This window comes from Pelophylax lessonae (assembly GCF_965119305.1).
Source record: "Pelophylax lessonae genome assembly, chromosome: 5".
NCBI classification, from domain to species: Eukaryota; Metazoa; Chordata; class Amphibia; order Anura; family Ranidae; genus Pelophylax; species Pelophylax lessonae.
In genome coordinates, this window is record NC_138772.1 from 434,937,145 (window position 1) to 434,955,910 (window position 18,766).

Sequence of the window (18,766 nt, forward strand, 5' to 3'; positions counted from 1 at the left end):
TTAATTTTTTCACCCGCGGGACGAAAAAACCTCTTGTGAGCAGAAAAAGAAGGCCCTCGTCTTTGACGAGTTCCTTTACCTTTAAAATTTTGCGGTAAAAAGGTGCTCTTTCCACCCGTGAGATCCTTAATGATCTCATCTAAGTTGGCTCCAAATAGACGCTCTCCTAAAAAGGGGATATTAGCCAATGCTTTTTTGGAACCTTGGTCGGCTAACCAAGCTTTTAGCCACAGTGTACGCCTGAGAACCACTGCTGAGACTGATGCTCGCGCCAATAATGGAGTGGCGTCTAACGCCGCATCACACACAAACTGTAACCCCTGTATCATTTGTTCCAACAAATCTGATACCGCCTGAGGGACCTCTTCTAAGTCCCGGCGTAACCACTTGGTCCATTTAGTTACAGCCTGCGAAACCAGACCAATGGCTATTATAGGTCTGAAAGCTGATCCAATCAAGAAAAAAAATGGTGCGAGACATAGCTTCTATCTTGCGATCCACTGGATCTTTAAAAGACGGAGCGTCTTCTAGAGGAATAACCGTGGCTTTATTCAATCTAGCAATTGGTGAATCCACCACAGGTGGTTCTGTCCATTTCTTAATGAGGGTTTCCTCAAACGGATAACGCCTGTTTTAGAAATAGTAAAAGTGCGTTTTGGCAGACGCCATTCTTCTTCGATTGGATTGCCAAAACATTTGGGCAATGGAAAAACCTTCGCCACTTTGATGCGTTTTTTAGTCCCAAAAGGGATTTCAGTTTCAGCTTTTTCCGACGGAATACCATGTAATCTTAAGGTTTCTTGAACAGATACAATGAGTGCGTTTACCAACGCTTCCTCTCTGGCTATGGCTGATGCCGAAACATCCTCCTCACTGTCTGAAGAGACAGTACCCGAGACACCAATCCCAGATGAAGTACCTGCAACTGCAGAAATAGGCTCAGAGTCTGAATCCGAGGTTTCAGATAATAAGGGGTTAGGCGGGGGTCGCTTTCTTGCGCCCTGTCCCTGACAAGCCACTTCCACCCGGGACACAAAAGTTTCCATAATAGCTGACAATGATTCAATCGTCAGTGGGGTGCTGGAGGATCCTGCAGACCCCTCGAGGGGATCCGGAGGAGATACATGAGTGGCAGGGTCCATGTTAATTCAGGACACCTTTGCCAGAAAAAACAAAAAAACTTTTTTTTTTTTTTTTTTTATGTGTCTCCCCCTAGCGCAATAGCGCCCCTCAGAGTACCTGCTTCTCGATCCCCACAGAGAGAGAGAGGGACCCCCAAGGCTCACCAACCGATGCAGTGAAGTTTCCAACCAACTGCAGTCAGCGTCTGTCTTTTACAGACTGGAAGGAGCTGTTGCTTTTTCCCGGGTAGAAAGACGTGGCTCCGCCCCCTGTGTACGCCTTCCGGCGTTCCCAGCTCTCCACGAGGTAGCTGGGCTCATGAAACATGGCCGCCCCCATACAAGAGACATAAGACTCCAAAAACATGGCGGCCGGCGTGACCTGAGGACATACATGCACTTGGTCTACGGCAAAATGGCGGCGGACCGCCGAAATCGTTTTCCCAGCACATCCACCTGCATCTCTGCTAAGTGGCGATATATATATGGATCTACAGGAGATACACTACAAATAAGGTAGGATTATACCTCCTATGTCTGCTGTAATGTTACAGTCTGCTGGGTAGAGTGTTAGCTCTCAAACCAAGTCCACTTCCCACAAACACATACTGTATTTACAAGGGGGACTTTTTAGTGTCAGACATATACTGACCATGTATGGAGGGGCCCATAATTCATACTGCCTCATAACAAGGAAAGAAAAAAGGGAACGTTTACTCACCATACCAAACCGACAGGCACCCTCTCTTCACAATACCCTCTCCACCGGGGTGGGGGGTTGTGGACCACTCCGGACGCCTCGACTCTCTGGTTCCTGGCGTCCAAGCGAGACTTTTAACTTGCAAGGTCAGTCCCTCCACTGGGACTCCGTCGCGGCCGACCCAGCGCGGAGCTCTGGTCTGCACGCGCTCGTAGGCAGAAACCGGGGTGACCACTGGATCTCAACATCCAGCCCGTCGCCCGGCCCCGCATACTTACTTGAATGTGTCGCGGCCGACCAAGCGCAATGCAATGGTCTGCGCGCGCTCGTAGGCCGGCTGGGGTGACCACAAGTGTCGCCCAGTCCGGCGTTTTTGCTTGAAGATCTCACAGGAAAAAAACACTGGAGAAAAACTACCTAAAAAATGTTTTTTCTAAAGAAAAAAAAATCTTGCCAGGACCAAAAGATCCCAGCAAGGAACTTAGGTCCTTACTCCTGACTAGACAGAAAAAACTGATTCCCTGTAGCAGAGAGAGGGAGGATATACCCTCAGGGACTGCCCCTAAGGTGGAGCCAGAACGTTTTGTCTTTCTGCCTAGTCCTACTCCTGCGGAGACAACATAACCCAGATCTTGAGAATCAAGAAGACTACGTCTGTCAATGAGCGATAGAGAAACCTGAATGTCCCAATGGCCAACATAGCCAATCAGGTAAAACAGAGCTCAACCAGAAACAACTGGAGCTCCCCCGAAACAACAGATTGGAACACCTGTCATAGCCTTTATGAGAGGTTCCCACTCTCCTTGATGGATTTTTTATTCATTTTACGTTATGAAGCAGACAATCAGGGAGAAACATCCTAAGGTGGCCAGTAAGAGAACCAGGGGCCATAAAAACAGCGATCATCCCCTTGTGACAATGGTAACAACAGTTTCAAAAGAAGTGAGGGAAAATTTGCAACAGGCAAACGAAAAGCAATAAAACGCTGACAGTGGTTAAGCCTACTCTACTAGAAAAAAAAAAAAAAAAAGGATTTCTCTTTGTATTCTTGTCAGAGATTTTCCCTCAAAGACCAAAAAAGTTTTCTAGCTTTAAAATCTCTTCTTGAATGATTAAGTGCCGGTTCACATTTGTGCGATACAGGAACGCTGCGAATATGCAGCGTGATCCCGCATCGCATCCGCACCCCTGGCAGTTCACACTGCCATATGCGATACGCAGGGGGTGTCAATTAAAAGTAAACGAAACGCCCAGTTGCAATCGCATATCGCAGTGCGATCTGCAAGTTCGCACAGAATCGGATCGTACTTGTGTGAACCACTATGCGATCTGATTCTGCTGCGGATAAAAAAAAGCCTCATGTGCGATTTTAGTGCGGATGTGGTGCCAATTCAGCCATACAAAGTGTATGGCTGAAATTTGCACCGCACATGAGATCGCATGTAATTTAGGAGCAGTGTTCTCCGAATTACATGCGATCCCCATGATCGCACTAATGTGAACCGGGGCTTAGGGCATACAAGGCTGTGTACAAATTTAGAACTGTTATGAATAGTTAAAAGCTGCCACTGTTATATATGAATGCCCTTTATATGCTTTTTTAAATAGGAACTTCCAAGATGTCAGGTTACTGGAAGAGTGAAACGGCTTGGGGGAAAAAAAATCTGAGGCATGATGCAGGTTGTAAAAAAAAATATTATCAGAAGCTGCACTCTCTCTATTACTTTTTGGCTTCATGCACACAGGGTGGTTGCTCCTCCGAATGCCAGAATTCCTGGCAAGAGAAACGTTGCCTAAAAAACTTGTCTAAAGCCATGTACTGCACATGTGTTTAGGCATATCATTGGTTTTCGTGTTAATGGATTCTGTTACATAGTTACATATTAGGTGAGGTTGAATGAAGACAATAGTCCATCCAGGTCAACCTGTGTAGGTGTGTGTGGCTGTAATCATTTCACATACCCCTGAATGTTTTGATCCTTGAGATGTACATCCAAGAGTCTTTTAAAAATAGCCATACTCCCCGCAGTTACTACCATTTGTGGTAGAGAATTCCACAGTCTTGTAGCCCTTACTGTAAAGAACCCACTGCATAGCCTGAGGTTAAAACACTTCTCCTCTAATCGCATTTTATGGCTTCGATTGTCCAGGATATTATTTTTATTCTGGCTACTGGAATGCATTAATGCTCAAACATGCATAAATGCGCCTAGATTTTAAAGTGTAACTCCAACTTTTGTTGAGAAAAAAAAACATTCCCCTCTGGGTGATTTATGTACATTACAAGGATTTTAACAAACTTTGTTGCAGATTCCTACCTTTTGTTATTCTGAAGATATTATTGTTTGTTCCTCTGTGCTGAGTGGGTCTAATGGGAGTGGTTTCATAATCTATCAGCTGTGGCAGCTGCAGAGCACTAATGAGGAAATCTGCTGGGCCTGCATCCCTTTAGACACGTTTCTTTTGGGAGTATCTCACCAAAAATGACATTTTTGTTGCAGGGGATGCCGGAAATCTGACTTGTATCTTAGGCAGACTTCTGGGAAAATCTATGAGCCAATCACACAAGCAGGAAATTATGTTTCTGGGGTGTGGTCAGTACACATTCTGTGCACAGAACAGCTCCAGGTAGCCATATTGCATTGCATTTTCAGAAAATTACAACAGCTGCAGATTGAAAAGGAAAGATAATTTTTAATAATATTCAATTACAATATGATTTGTAGAGATAAGACCCGAGGGGGAGTTAGGGCCGACTATAGCGCTTGCTGAGATTAAACCAGGGGTGGACAATGGCTTAGCAGTGTCCCAGGTTGGGGAAGAGTAGGCGTAAAAATAAAGTGCTGGGTGCTGATAAATAATCAATCAATAAATAATTGTATGGTGTGGATAAATATCATAATAATAACAATAATACTGTAAGTAAATGGATAGCAATCAGAGTTATCATAAAATAAATCAAATAAATATTGTCACAATAAAAGACATTAATGGTGCTTCAAGTGCAAATGTGCTGTTAATAGTCCAAATAAAAGTTCATTTGTGACTTGGGTGAAAATACAAATAGATCTTGAGTGCCAAATAAGGAAAGTGCAGGTGCTCTGTGCTGAATCCTCCAATGATCCAAGCTGGTACTTGTGGTGTCACCGTGAGGAAATAATAGGGGAATGCACTCACCAGATCTAGTGGGTCTTATATACCGTACGGTATTAAGACCTGTGTGCGCTTAACCCCCTGGCGGTATGATTATGTCAGGAATTTTGTACCAAAAGCGGTACAATTTTTTGCATGGAAATTTGGCGTTATGTATTATAGGCCTACAATTCTTAGTAATTACTGACTTAAACCTGACCAAAACAAGACTCTAGTAGACATCCCAGATGTGATTAATTTGAAACACAAAGGCATGAATTATAATCTAATCAATAATCTAATTTTATTATATAATATATAATATAATATATAATATATATATATATATATTATATAATAAAATTATATTATTGATTAGATTATAATTTGTGCGTTATATTATAATGTATATATATGTGTATATATATATATATATATATATATATATATATATATATATATATGTGTGTGTGTGTGTGTGTATATATGTATATATATATATATATATATATATATATACATACATACATATATATTATATATAATATAAATGTTATGTGTTTGTGTTTTGTGCAACGTTTGAATTTCCCTCCCAGTTCCGCTCCCATGCAGCATGGGAACGGAACCAGGAAGTCATCAGACCGACGGAGCGGCGGGGATCTCGGCTGGCGATCACTGCAATTGGAGATCATCGCTGGATCGCCAGGAGAAGGTAAGGGACAGCGCTGCCCGCTCTGCACATCTACCCCGAGCGTGACTCTGGGATACCGATCCTAGCATAGAAAATCCACCCCGAGTCACGCTCGGGGATACCGCTAAGGGGGTTAATGGCCACCAGGGCCAGAGAGGATACTGCTGGGCTTTGTAGTACCGCGGTGATCCGGGGTCCCTCACCTGGATAAGCTTGATCCTCAGGGTCCGATCAGGGTAAAAGAATAAAAGCTCCAGATAGTGCAGTATCGTTAAAAAGATTCTTTAATAAAATAAGTGGTGTGCAGTACATAAAAAAAAACAGAAATCGTCAGCCAAAAGGTGTTCATGAGTGGAGAGCGGTGAAAACCGGCTTGCGTTCCACTCAGGCTCCCGTGACGTGTGGGGTCTTATCTCTACTTTATCTTACTTTATTCCCTATAGCAGCTGCATTTCTTCTCCTTTATCCCTTTACCCACTTCACCCTTATCTATCTGTTGGAACATCCTAGGCGCGAGGGATATACACACCAATTAATTTGGAGTATATACATTTTCACAATATGATTTGTGTCGCAATTCTATACGCTATATTATTTTTCCTTTATTTGCTATTTTTTTTTTCCCCACGAAAGTGTAGTTAACCTTTAAGCACATTTTTTGTGCTCTTCAGCTCCTTTTTTTTCAGCCTGAAAATACTCCTCTCCTAATATCCCTGTAAACGCCTCTGTGTGCTTTAACACATAAGCTAGCATAGAGGTGCCTTTACAGGCTGAAAAAAGGATAAAAAAAGGCCAACTGCCTGTAAAAATGTCTTTTGTGCATGAGGCTTTATTGTTTCTATCTAGAACTAACTTTGATATTATTGAAGAGCTGCAGAAGGATTTTTATAGTTGAAAAGCATGAGAACTATTACCATCTATCAACTAATATAAAGGTTATGAGTACAGTATTTCATTTTTAATTGCCAACTTTTTGAATGAAGTTTGAATAAAGTGTACCCTTTCTTTAAAACATAACTTTCATTTTTTTCATTTAAATGGTTTGCACGGATTTCTATTTAAACTGCCACACTTGCCAAAACTTAACGCAGTAGAAAATGCAGTTTTAGCTTCAGGGGACCGTGTCACCCAATCTGGTTGATTATTGTCATGGGTACAGTAACTGTAGCTGTATTTGAAGCAAAAAAACAAAACAAACAAAAAAAAGAAAAAGAAGGATTTTTGCAAATTAGTACAATAAATTGGGACATTTATTTGCACTAACCTGCACTAACCAATTATTTTCGAGAAAAACTATTAATGATCCGCTCTTTTCATAAAAAAAAATGCAGGGAGCTGATTTGCCAAAAGATTGTCTTAAATTATGAAATGTTATTTGTCACATACAGAACACAGGTTCTGTTTTAGATTTACTAGAGAGTGCAACATTTGGTGCAGCTGTGTATGGTAGCCAATAAGCATCTAACTGGTTTCAGGAATGAACTGTTCAATACATAAGCCTGCACAAAAAGATAAAAGGTGTGTGCATGTCTATGTCTTTATCATTCTACCATTTAGCAGGTAGATTTTCAAATCACCAGCTATTGTCTTTAAGTACCTTCAATAATATTAGAAAGCTATTGACACTGAGCAATGTGCAAGTAGAACAGGGGAAAGGAAAAGAAGGTAAATAGAGACTTCTGTACCTCTTTTTTAAGTCAAGATAGCCCCAAGGATGATAGTCTACATTTAAGTGTAGGCACCATAAGGTGCCTGTACTTATGAAAACCCCTCTACAACTGCCATTACAAGTGCTCTGGGAGCCTCCCACCTCTCCTGGTCACGCCTGCAAAGTAGTGATGGGCTCGGGCATCTTTGGATCGAACCCGCCAGGAAGCCATCACTGCACACCGTCAATCATAGGCAATGAGGCATTTCCCGACCGGCAGCTGCATACACATGGTGCCTATGAATGGTGGTGTGCGGTGCTGGCTTCCTGGCAGGCTCGATCCGAACACGCCCAAGCCCATCAATACTGCAAAGCTTTTCTCCGGGACACTGAAGAATAGCCATGCCCCCTCACATCCCAAAAGGCTACTGCTTTACAGTTGTTCACCTAATCCAAAAGTCAGTGCAGTACAATGTGAAGGTGGCTAGCAGTGTTAATTTTGACGTCAAATTTTGTATTTTACTCGACTAAAATCTCCAGTACATTTTAGTCGACTAAAATTGAATAGGTTTTGTTAATTGCAATGCATTATTTAAGCATTTCTCTAGAATTTTGAAACTCAATATATACACCTGCAGTAAAAATCTAATAACATTATTATTTATGGTATTAAGGTTAGAAAATGCACTACAGATACAGGTTTAGCCGTTGTGATATATACCCAATGTTCCTTTTGATGTCAAATTTCGATTGAGTTTTAGGCATAGTCTTTGGACTAAAACGCCATTTTAATTTTAGTCGATTTAATAGTGTTAATTTCGTCATCAAAAATATTTCAGTCAACAAAATTAACTTTGGTAGGTTAGCTCATTCTCCAATTATAAGATAGTCAGCACTTGCATTCTAGATGTGTGAAGAAAGATCTCCTAATGCACTTCTGAGGGCAGTAAAGTAAATGGTTTTAATGAGTACTGCCACTTTACAATGACTTCACCTCTGTCATACATTTTTTTTTTCCCCATTCACAGGCTTACTCATACTGTGAGTGCGCAAAACAGATGTTTATAACTACCACAAGGTATTGCCCTCAGATTAAACCTGGGCACTTTATAAATCTCATCTAAAATAGTTTAACAACAAATCAAATTTTTAATCTAAAATATAACTAGCTAGGGAGAATCTGATTGGTTGTTATAGATATTACAGCCTGTTTTTTTTTTTCAGACATATTTCGTACAAAAGGCCTATGGAAACTCTATAGTAGTCACTAGTCAGTTGTTGTATACTTAAATATAGCTGAGAAATAAGTAATTTAGCATGGAAGAGAGCTAAGCAATTGAAAGATTTGAACACAGCAGCCAAAGTACATTGCAGAATCTCATTATAAAGTGTAGCCAGGTATATAATATATTGAAAGTTCGTACAGTGTGTCTAATGCACCATGTTCCACCTGCAGTATACATTAAGAGACTAGTAAGGGCACCACTTCGTCTCTGCTAATCAATCTGTTGAATATATACATAGTCATTATTCACGGGCTATTTGTCTGAGTGATAAATGTGCATTTTCATAGTATCTGAAGTGCCAATTGAGGATATAAGAAAAGTATGGCTTCCGCATTATTCTCCAGCTGGTTGCACATTGAATCAGAGAACAATAGGGCTCTGATTACAAAGTTCTAATTTCTTGCATGAATGAGCTCTGTAGTTTAGACTCGGATAGACTGCAGCCCTCCAGCTGATGAAGAAATGCAGGTTTAAGTTGTTATGCTGCCAGGGTGCAGTTGAAAAAGCTTATAATGACTGGCAGTTCCCCAGCAGAGATGCAGCAACAGGTGTTACATATGTTATATACAGCCTATGACTATGGTCTGGCAATGTGGGAGGGAGGCTCTGCAAAGAGTTGGGTCAAGCAGCTGAGCAATGCCTTTCTCTTACTGCAATGACCTCATAACAAGTCAGTGATCATCAAAGTGTTAAAGACCAATTCTAAACAAAATAAATCTCATTTGGGCAGAGTGTGACAAGAGTTGCATAGAAAGCTTACTAGGTTAGTAATCAGAACAACTCAGCTGAAAAGCCAAATTCAGCCCCTCATAACCACATGAAGTATGGTTCTCCAATCACAAATGGACTTTAGTCAAGAAGTGTTACGAACTCCAACCCCATGCTCTTAGCTCAGTGGCCTACTGCGATTCAGAGAAGTAAATCGGCAACATTAAGTTAGATACAGCCTTGAACATTTTGTTGTCCCTCTTCTCTGAGCTAGTTGCATCCTTCATTATACACTAAGGTTCTCTGATCACTTAGTACGATATATCCCCTCCCAAGACTTTTCCCAATTTACTTTAGGTCCCACTCTGAACATGCCCTGCTGCTAAGGTATAATTGTACTTGTCTCTGGTGCATCATATGGTTTTTTTTTTTTTCAGGCATCTGGTGTCCTTTTTGTACTATACTGGTCTGCTGGCCTGTCATTGTTATTGTCATTTGGATTTTTACATTGAGAATTAGACAGTTTTAGACAGGTTTCGGAGTGGAGCACAATGTATACTTGTCACGGGTAACCATTATAGCTGTGTTTTGTTTGATTTCTTGCGTTGTCATGCAAAAAACACAATGAAAAAGAAATTTGAAAAATATGCAAAAAGGATCTTGATGACTGCCCCTTCATGTTTATGAGTGCCAGAGATCTCCCTGATACCTAGAAAAATGGAAAGCTGCAGATTCCTACAGGTACTCACCAGGGGATTCTCCAGCACAGGACATACAATGAAGAGGAGCTAAAGGTATATATCACACTTCTTTCTTTTCTTGTTGCAGTGATCATCACTTTACAGTCTATGCTGAGGCTCAGTAACCCTTATTTAGATTGAATGCTTACCCTCACTAGATCAGTGTAACCAGTTTCCTTTGCAGTCCACCACGGTTGAGCTTTTAATCCATTTACATTGTACAACGATCGCTGCCAGACTGAGGCAAAATGTCCTTTCTTGTGGCCAGCCTCATACCATGTGTATGCCTGGAAAATACAATCACCTTTATTACTACCCCATTTAAGACAAGGTTTAGAAAACAACAAAATATTGCGAGAGGTACTTTTTTTCAAAATTTCCTTCAAGGCAACCAGCCACCCACTATTCACAAAATACACTGCTATTGGTTCAGATGTGCACACACATTGTTCTGTATACTCTCCAATGTGCACTGTTCTTTACACACTCCGATCTATACACATTATTCTTTACACCCTCTGTTATGTACATACAGCTGTGTACACCATCTGATTTATATAAACACTGCTCTTCACACCCTGCGATATATACAGTACATACAATGCTCTGTGCACTCTCTCACACTCTATACACCCACCCAAGTACACATTCCAATATACACATTGCTATGCACACCTTCCGATATATACACTTATTTGTACATGCCTCATTATATATACATTTCTCTGTACACTCTCTGAAATATATACACTGTTCTGTACACCTTTTGATCTATACGCAGTTACGCACACTACTCTGTACATCCTCTGATTATATACACACTACATTGTATGCACACACTCTGATATATACACACCGGTATGTACAAATTGCTATTGTAAGTACACTACTCTGATATACTGAATAAACCCTGCTATGTATACAAATCCAACATACCCAAACTTGCTGCATACACTATTCCAATATAGACACATTGCTCTGTACACCCCGCAATGTATACATACATGTACACCCCTGGCATATAATTATTGCTCTGTTCAACCTCTGATATACACAATATTATCTACACTCCAAAATATACACATTCTGTGTACACCCTCCAATATATACAAATTGCTCTGTACACCCTCCACTATATACACACAATTTTTTACACTGTTCAACATCTACATGTTGCTCTGAATACCCTCTGATCAGTACACATACTGCTCTGTAGACCCTGCAATATATACCACACTCTGTATACCCTATGTTCTATGCACATTCCCCAGGACACCCTCTCTCTCAATCTTGTGAAGCAGATAAAGAAGTATCTGGAGGGGATAAAGGTGTAGATCAGACTGAATTGAGCTCTCAGAGCATCTACTGTAAATGCCAGAGAGACCCTGGACCTGGCAACAAACCTGTTGAATTTGTTGTTGAACCTGGACACCAGGAGTTACACGTCCGACATCCCCCACCTGTGGTGAAGGGTTTAACAAACCCTGGATAGAGGGCCATTTCCTTGGATCCAGACACTAACCATTGAGAAAATCTATTTTCAACGCCTGGTATGTGGACGGTGGAAAAGACCATAATGTGGAGCTCAGCATGAGAACATCCCCCAGAAGTAGGGAGGCAAAGAACAACCTTGCATTTTCTGGGCAAAACATCTGTATCCACAGGAACAAGTTGACAATTGGGCTGTAAAAAGGCAGTTAATTGCTAACGTAAAAGTGGTAGTTTTTTACCTACAGGTAAGCCTATAATAGGGCTTACTCGTTGATACAATGAATATCTTCTAAACTTACACTGTTTAGGAGATATTCATACTGCATGCAGTCGGTGATGTCACTGGCGCATGCTCTCGGAAGGTCCAGCATACTGTGCCGGTGCTGTAGCTGAGGGCTACCACAGGCATGGCAGTCATGGCCACTCATGTAGCCAGGGGTGGTAAACCGGGAAGGAAGACCGGGGAAGATGGAAGCCCTGTCAGCTGTGCCAGTGCGCCACTGGAGGGCTTTGTTTTAAGGTCAGTCTCACATAATGTGTTAGTACGCAATGCATACTAGGACATTATGACTTTGCCTTGCAGGGGATTTTTTTATTTTTTTTTAAAAGCTGAGGTTTACTACCGCTTTAACTTACATTTTATAGTTTGAATCATGCTATTTAGTTTGTGCTAGTTTTCTTATCTTACAAAACATCTATTCGTCAATGCATACTGAGTGAAACTGCCATTATACTTTCAGACACATTTTAAGTATACTGTATAGAAACCAAATATGAATGGTGTAGTAACCAAAGGAAGATTAAGTATATTTATTGGCCGCAGGGTGGAACATGACAATTACAAACACAGTAATTACCCTGGATGCTGAAATATTTGAGCCAGCATTTTAAATTTTGGAGCTATTGAAATAATTCTGAAGCATCAGGGAGAGTTTATACCTCTTTGTCTCCAACTCTCTGCAGGGCATCCCCCAGGTGGAAGTAAAAACGACCATCATCAGTACCAGGCTCGTCTGACAATAAACCTTCCTAAAAATAATGGAATCAGTCAATCAAAAATAAAATTAAAAAATACCTTATACAATTAAAGAAAAGAATGTAAAATGACATAGGCATGTCAGAACGTGGTTAATTAAATAACTGTAATAAATTTAAATTGTATGTATAGTTAAAGTTTTTTTTCTTTTTTTGTTTTTTTTTAGGCTTTGAATAAAGTAGGGGAGGTCAGGGAACCCCTACTAAGTTATATTGTTGCTCTCTGTGTACCACTGGAGAGTTTCCATTCACTTTCTGTACTAGAGAAAAAACTGAAAGTTAGAGGAAATCTACCAAAGTAAGGGGAGTCCTCTACTTAAACACTAGTATCCAGAATATAAATTTGTGTAATTTTTATTGTATGTAACCATTACTTTTTATTTGTAAACTATCATGGAATGTTTTGTCTTTTTTGGTATAGCAACTTACTAACAGTGGTTTTCAAGTCCCCTGAAGAAGCCCTAAGTGGCAAAACATGTTGGGAACAGATACCACATAACTACCATTTGTGATTACACATTTATGACCATGTGATAGACAAGTTGCTGGATTTTAATGTGTTAAAATTATTTTTAATGATGTACCAATATAATGTAAGACATTTTTTACTATAAAGTATTTTCTTCTTTGATTCTTTGGCACTGTTAAAATCCCAACAAATTATCCCTTGTATATAAATAGGGGTCTTCATTAGCTTTCCCCTTATGCCATGTTCTGGGGACAGCTTGAATTAACCCTCACTTTGTTTTTGACGACAATGATCACCAGTATAATTAGAGGAGTGACAAAGAGGGAAATAAAAACTCGGCAGGGGGTTTAAATCTTCCCCATCCTATCAAAAACTGAAAAAATATATATAATTTTTGGCTAGAAATACCCTTTAAACAGTTGTCTAATACTGAGTGTGGAAAGGTAACCCTAACATTAGGATATGTGGAAATTTGCGGACCATACAACAAATTTTGTTATACTGAAAAGAACTTACTCTTAAGTAAGGAATACTTTCAGCAATCTTGTTATCTGCTTTGAGGATAAATCCATAATGTACTTTGGCAAATCCATTACTGGGATCAAGTGATAAAACCTAAAAAATAATAATAATAATAAAAAAAGACGCAAATGTGAATTATGATGAGAACACTACATACACGTTCCAGGTATCTTCCAGGCATGAGACGTTCACATTATACACTGAAACTTCTAGAAACAGTGCTCACATGGCGAGATGAGACAAGATGTTATAGCTAACTTCATAGCCAAATTATTCCAACTTTCCACAGTGTTTGTAGGTGGCCTGTAGGACTGCAATGTGCACAGGGTGAGGGGATCCGGGTGTTTAATGACAGGGTTGGGAGGACACTTAGGTATGCTCTAGAGCAACCTCTCATTTCTTTTTTTAACACAATGAAACCTATGAAATAGCTTTCCAGTCTTGGGGAACCTCTGCTAATAATTACTATATCTAAAACTCAGGTTACATTACCGTGATTGTCCACTGAGAAGAATGCTCCTTATGATAATGGTCATTGAGTAGAACCCCCCCCACCCTTTACAGTGAGCTAAAAAGATGTCTCCACCTCGCTAAGCCTTGAAGGCGAGCGCTAACCTGTCTAAATTCTGCTAACAGGAGAAGGACATGCAGGGGGAAGATGGCTCCCAGTCTTCATCTGAATTGGAGCAGCCTACAGCAGACACCGCTAAAGTCCTCCACGCAATTTCAGCTTGTCAGGTCTCCCTAACCACTAAAATTGAGGAGGTGACGGTAGACATATCACTCATCCGACAGGACTTCCAGAAGCTCTTGAAGCGTGTAACAAAGACCAAGATGCCAGCTTTCTATGCTCACCCAGTGCTGATACAAAATGAGGACTGTTCAGATAAACCAGTTGTTTCTAAGATAGATATCCCTAGAAGCGTTGTATAGATGGATATCTAAGGCAGCACCTTCGGTAGCATCTATTACTCCTCAACAGCACTGATAAAACCAAATGTAAGAAACATCTGTGAAAGCTGATGGCTATAAAACCAATTTCTGATAGCTGTAATCACTGAACAGGCTCCCGTTGTGAGCAAGGGAAACGCTTTACAGCAAGCAGCTCAACATCAGCAAAATTACATATTATGTCAAATGAAATGTAGATTATATGTCAACTATTGAAATCATTTCCAGGGACACTGTAAATAGGCTAGCAGATCACAACTAACCCTGATCCAAGTTGCCTTAGAGAACCATAGTCTGTATTATATCACAATCAATGGTCCTATTTAAATGCACAGATCATTGTGGACAGTGCTGGTACCCAAAGCAGAAAATCTGAATCTAAATTTTACTGGTCTGACTGCAGTAAACTGAAATGTTTTTGTCTACTATGTTTTACTGTATTTTTCACCTCATCATTTCTCTGCGCACTGCCTTACTGTCATACAACTTCATTGGCCTCTAAATGTAATAAAAGCTTAATTCTGATTTACCTCTTCATACACTTCTTTGGCTTTCTTGTTATCTCCAAGAAGGAGGTAGCCAACACCAAGGTCATTCTTCAGAGAGATATCATCAGGGTACAGCTGGACCAACTTGTGAAGGGTGAGCACAGATCCTCGCATACGGCCTGGATTTATAAAAAAAAAAAGTATAGCAGAAGAAAAATAGTATAATATATATAAAACTTAGTATAAGTATGTATACAACAAAAGGATAAGTATATATGAAGGTCTCATTTTTAATTTTAAATAAATAAATACACAACAGAATAGTACTAGCCACTGTGCAATAAGAAAACAAAGATGGTAATGTGCAGAAACCTTAGCAACCAATCAAGAGGATGATCGAATTACCTGCTAGTTATTGCTCTTTGCCCATCATCATTTCTACCTCACTAAATTAAATGGATTTGGTAGAAACTTAACTTCATTAAAAAACACAGTTCTGACGCAGAAATCACCATCAACTTCCAATTTAAAAAGTAGAAAGATGCTGACTTCTGAAAATAGACTCCAAAACAATAGTCTGCTTATTTAATAAGTGAGAGTAAATTTCAACAATATCAACTGCTTGCCGACCAGCCGCCATAGTCGGCTCTGTCCCGCGAAACAACATACCTGTACGTCGTTTCGCAGGCCTGCTAGTGAGGGAGCTCGCTTGCCGTTTGGTTAGAGAGGGAGCCAATCAGTGGGTCCGGCGTTCGCAGCGCTCCCACGATCGCTTCCCATGGTGACAGAACGTCAGTCTGCCGTTGTAAGCACGGCAGACTGCTGTTCTGTCTTTAATGAACACAGGCATCCTGTGTTCCTCCTATTTAAGAACACAGGTCTCTGTGTTCATTTAGCAAGCCCATCTCCCACACAGTTAGAGAGCACCCCCTAGGGACACATTTAACCCTTTTATCGCCCCTGGTGTTAACCCCTTCCCTGCCAGTGTCATTGATACAGTAACACTACATATTTTTAGCACTGAATACTGTAGTAATGTCACTGGTCTCCCCAAAAGTGTAAAAAATGTCAGTTAGGTGTCCGATCTGTCCACCGCAATGTCACAGTCCCACTAAAATCCACTGATCCCCGCCATTACTAGTAAAAAAACAAAAAACAAATAATGATATAAATCTTTCCCCTAGTTTGTAGACGCAATAACTTTTGCGCAAACCAATCAATATACACTTATTGGGGTTTTGTTTACCAAAAATATTTAGCAGAATACATACTGGCCTAAAATGATGAAAACATTTGATTTTTTTTTTTTTTTTTTAACATTTGATTTTTAATTTTTTTTTATTGGGAATGTTAAATAGCAGTAAATATAAGTCAAAAAAAAAAAGTTTTTTTTTTCAAAATTGTAATTCTTTTTTGTTTAAAGTGCAAAAATAAAAATCACAGAGGTGATCAAATACCACTAATAGAAAGCTCTATTTGTGGGGAAATAAGGACATCAATTTTATTTGGGTACAGTGTCACACGATCACGAAATGGTCAGTTAAATAATGCAGTGTCGTATCGGAGAAAAGGCATTCCGGTCCAGCAGTGGTTAAGAAAAGTACAGTAACTTAAGGTAAGCAATAAGACTTCACCTTGTTATAATAAGGAAATATCTTGTTAATACGCTTAATATTTTGTGCATACCATTGAGTGTTACTAGAAGGGCACATCAAAGTTTAAAAATGGAAGTCTTCCATGTTGCCCCACAAGAAACAATCCATTTCAAACTTTTATTCTCCATCTAATACTTTCAAGCTTGATGTTAAATCAGATTGTTGGTTGGTCATACATTTGATTGATGAAGTCACTTTTATTTGCTTTGCTCTATATTTTAAATATGTCTATAATTCCACCCTATTACTTAATACCTGGACAGCAAAAATGATCCTCGTGACCCACTAGTAGATGAGGAGAGGATTCATGGAGTTGTGCATTCTTTTTGACTGATTCCCTATTGCAAGCCCGTACAGAATAATATGTACATCTGGCACTACACTGGTAGCATATGACCTGTTCTAATTTCAGGAGGCAAGATCTATGCATAGTAAACAATAACCTTTTTGCACCCCACACACAAATTTTGCTTTAAGTTTGACCTTTTAGAAAAAAAAAGTGACCAATGACTAGGTAATGCAAGTATCAAATATATATGATTTAAAAGTATTGCTTGGAAAGGCCATCAAGCTACAAGGCTAAAGTAACTCCAATCTGAAACAAAATCTAACTGCTTAGCTTTCGCAACCAGGCAGAATCAGCTTTCTTTAGGCCGGCCATACACAGGGCAAATTTCTTTCCTGCATCCACGGGCCATTGTCTTCTCCTGGCGGGGGAAGCCGTCCCCACTCAGAGAAAACAGTGATTATCACTATAGGCTATAGCAGCCACTAGCGATATACTCAAGAGAATCTGGTAAGCTGGTATTACCCAAGTTGATCAATCAACTTGGCACATTCAGCCTGCCTATTAACGGTTCAAATCTCGGGTGGTTCCTGCTGAACCGACAGAGATTCGAACAGTGTATGGCCAGCCTAATTATTACTAGTTTAAACTAGGGTTTGATAAAGTCTGAATTGATAAGCTCCATAACCACCATTCATTGTGCATTGCTCTTCCTAAAGGGTAGTACACCCAAAAGTTTTATTTTAGTTATAGGAGGCGCTGGTGGGCCGAGTCAGCCCACACCTGAATGTCTTTAATAGTGAGATCTCTCTGCCATAATTCCCAAGTTTGTTCCCGTCTACCTGTTGCATTCTCAATAAAAAAAATACATGAAAAATGTAAACTTTACTGTAAGAAATGTAGAAAGAGTAACAGCAGCACAATTAGCTACTGGATGCCAAACATTTGTAATACCATACTTGTCTGAGAACTCAATACCAGACATTACAGAGTAAATTCTGGAAACAAGTAAAATATCAAAGATAAATATAATAAGTCAGTCATAAGAAAATAATAAAAAAAATAATAAAAAGAAGGCTGCTAGCAATAGGTAAGCATACAATAAATCTAAATAAATCAGTGATAAAGGTGCAGTGCCTTAATGTAGCAACAAATCAAATTAAAAAGTAAAAAATAAATTAAACATCAATTATAAATCATGTGCATAAAAACGTAAAAATGAAAATAACACATAATAAATACATAAATGAACTAAGAAGTCCTTTAAACTCCAGAAATGTATGTGTATTGCTTCCACTATCCAAAAAAGGGCATTGACACGAAACGTGTCGGGTGGAGCTATACACTGACATCATGCCACCACTTCTGCTTTACACTGCTGCAAATTTTTTTTACATGTGGATGTTTTTATGTGATTCTTATGCATCAGTAATACATTACTACACTATATCTGACCCACTTTGGTATTTGGCTTCTTGCTTGATCGCTTCTTTTCCATCTAGTGGCGTTGTGGGCTTTTCCAAATCACTCTCAATGGTGGGCTCCTGCTGCTACAGTCAGAGAACCTCAGGTGGATGGATGGAGCTGGATGTTCATAGAAAAGAATCTAAGATTTTTAATTCCCAAAGTGTGACTTGCTGCATTGGCAGCTAGTAAGCTGGCAAGTGTGGTCCTACCCTCAGTTGAATGTGGTGTCCCCTTTTTTGGATGGTGGAAGCAAGACACAGACATTTCCTGGAGTTAAAGGACTTTTTAGTTCATTTATGCATTTTTTTGTGTGTGATTTTCACTTTCAAGTTTTTATGAACATGATTTATAGGGGATGTTTTAATTTATTATTTAC

General features: G+C 39.7%; 1 protein-coding gene across 1 annotated transcript in view; it reads right to left on the bottom strand.

The window, feature by feature from the left end:
• ASPH (aspartate beta-hydroxylase) overlaps positions 1-18,766 on the bottom strand; it is a 396,229-nt gene that overhangs the window by 60,343 nt on the left and 317,120 nt on the right. Inside the window, exons 18-21 of the mRNA XM_082258996.1 lie at positions 15,025-15,161; positions 13,538-13,636; positions 12,457-12,546; positions 10,176-10,313 (exon numbers count right to left, since the gene is read on the bottom strand). Coding sequence (XP_082115122.1) covers positions 10,176-10,313; positions 12,457-12,546; positions 13,538-13,636; positions 15,025-15,161 — 464 coding nt within the window. The remainder of the gene's footprint in view (positions 1-10,175; positions 10,314-12,456; positions 12,547-13,537; positions 13,637-15,024; positions 15,162-18,766) is intronic.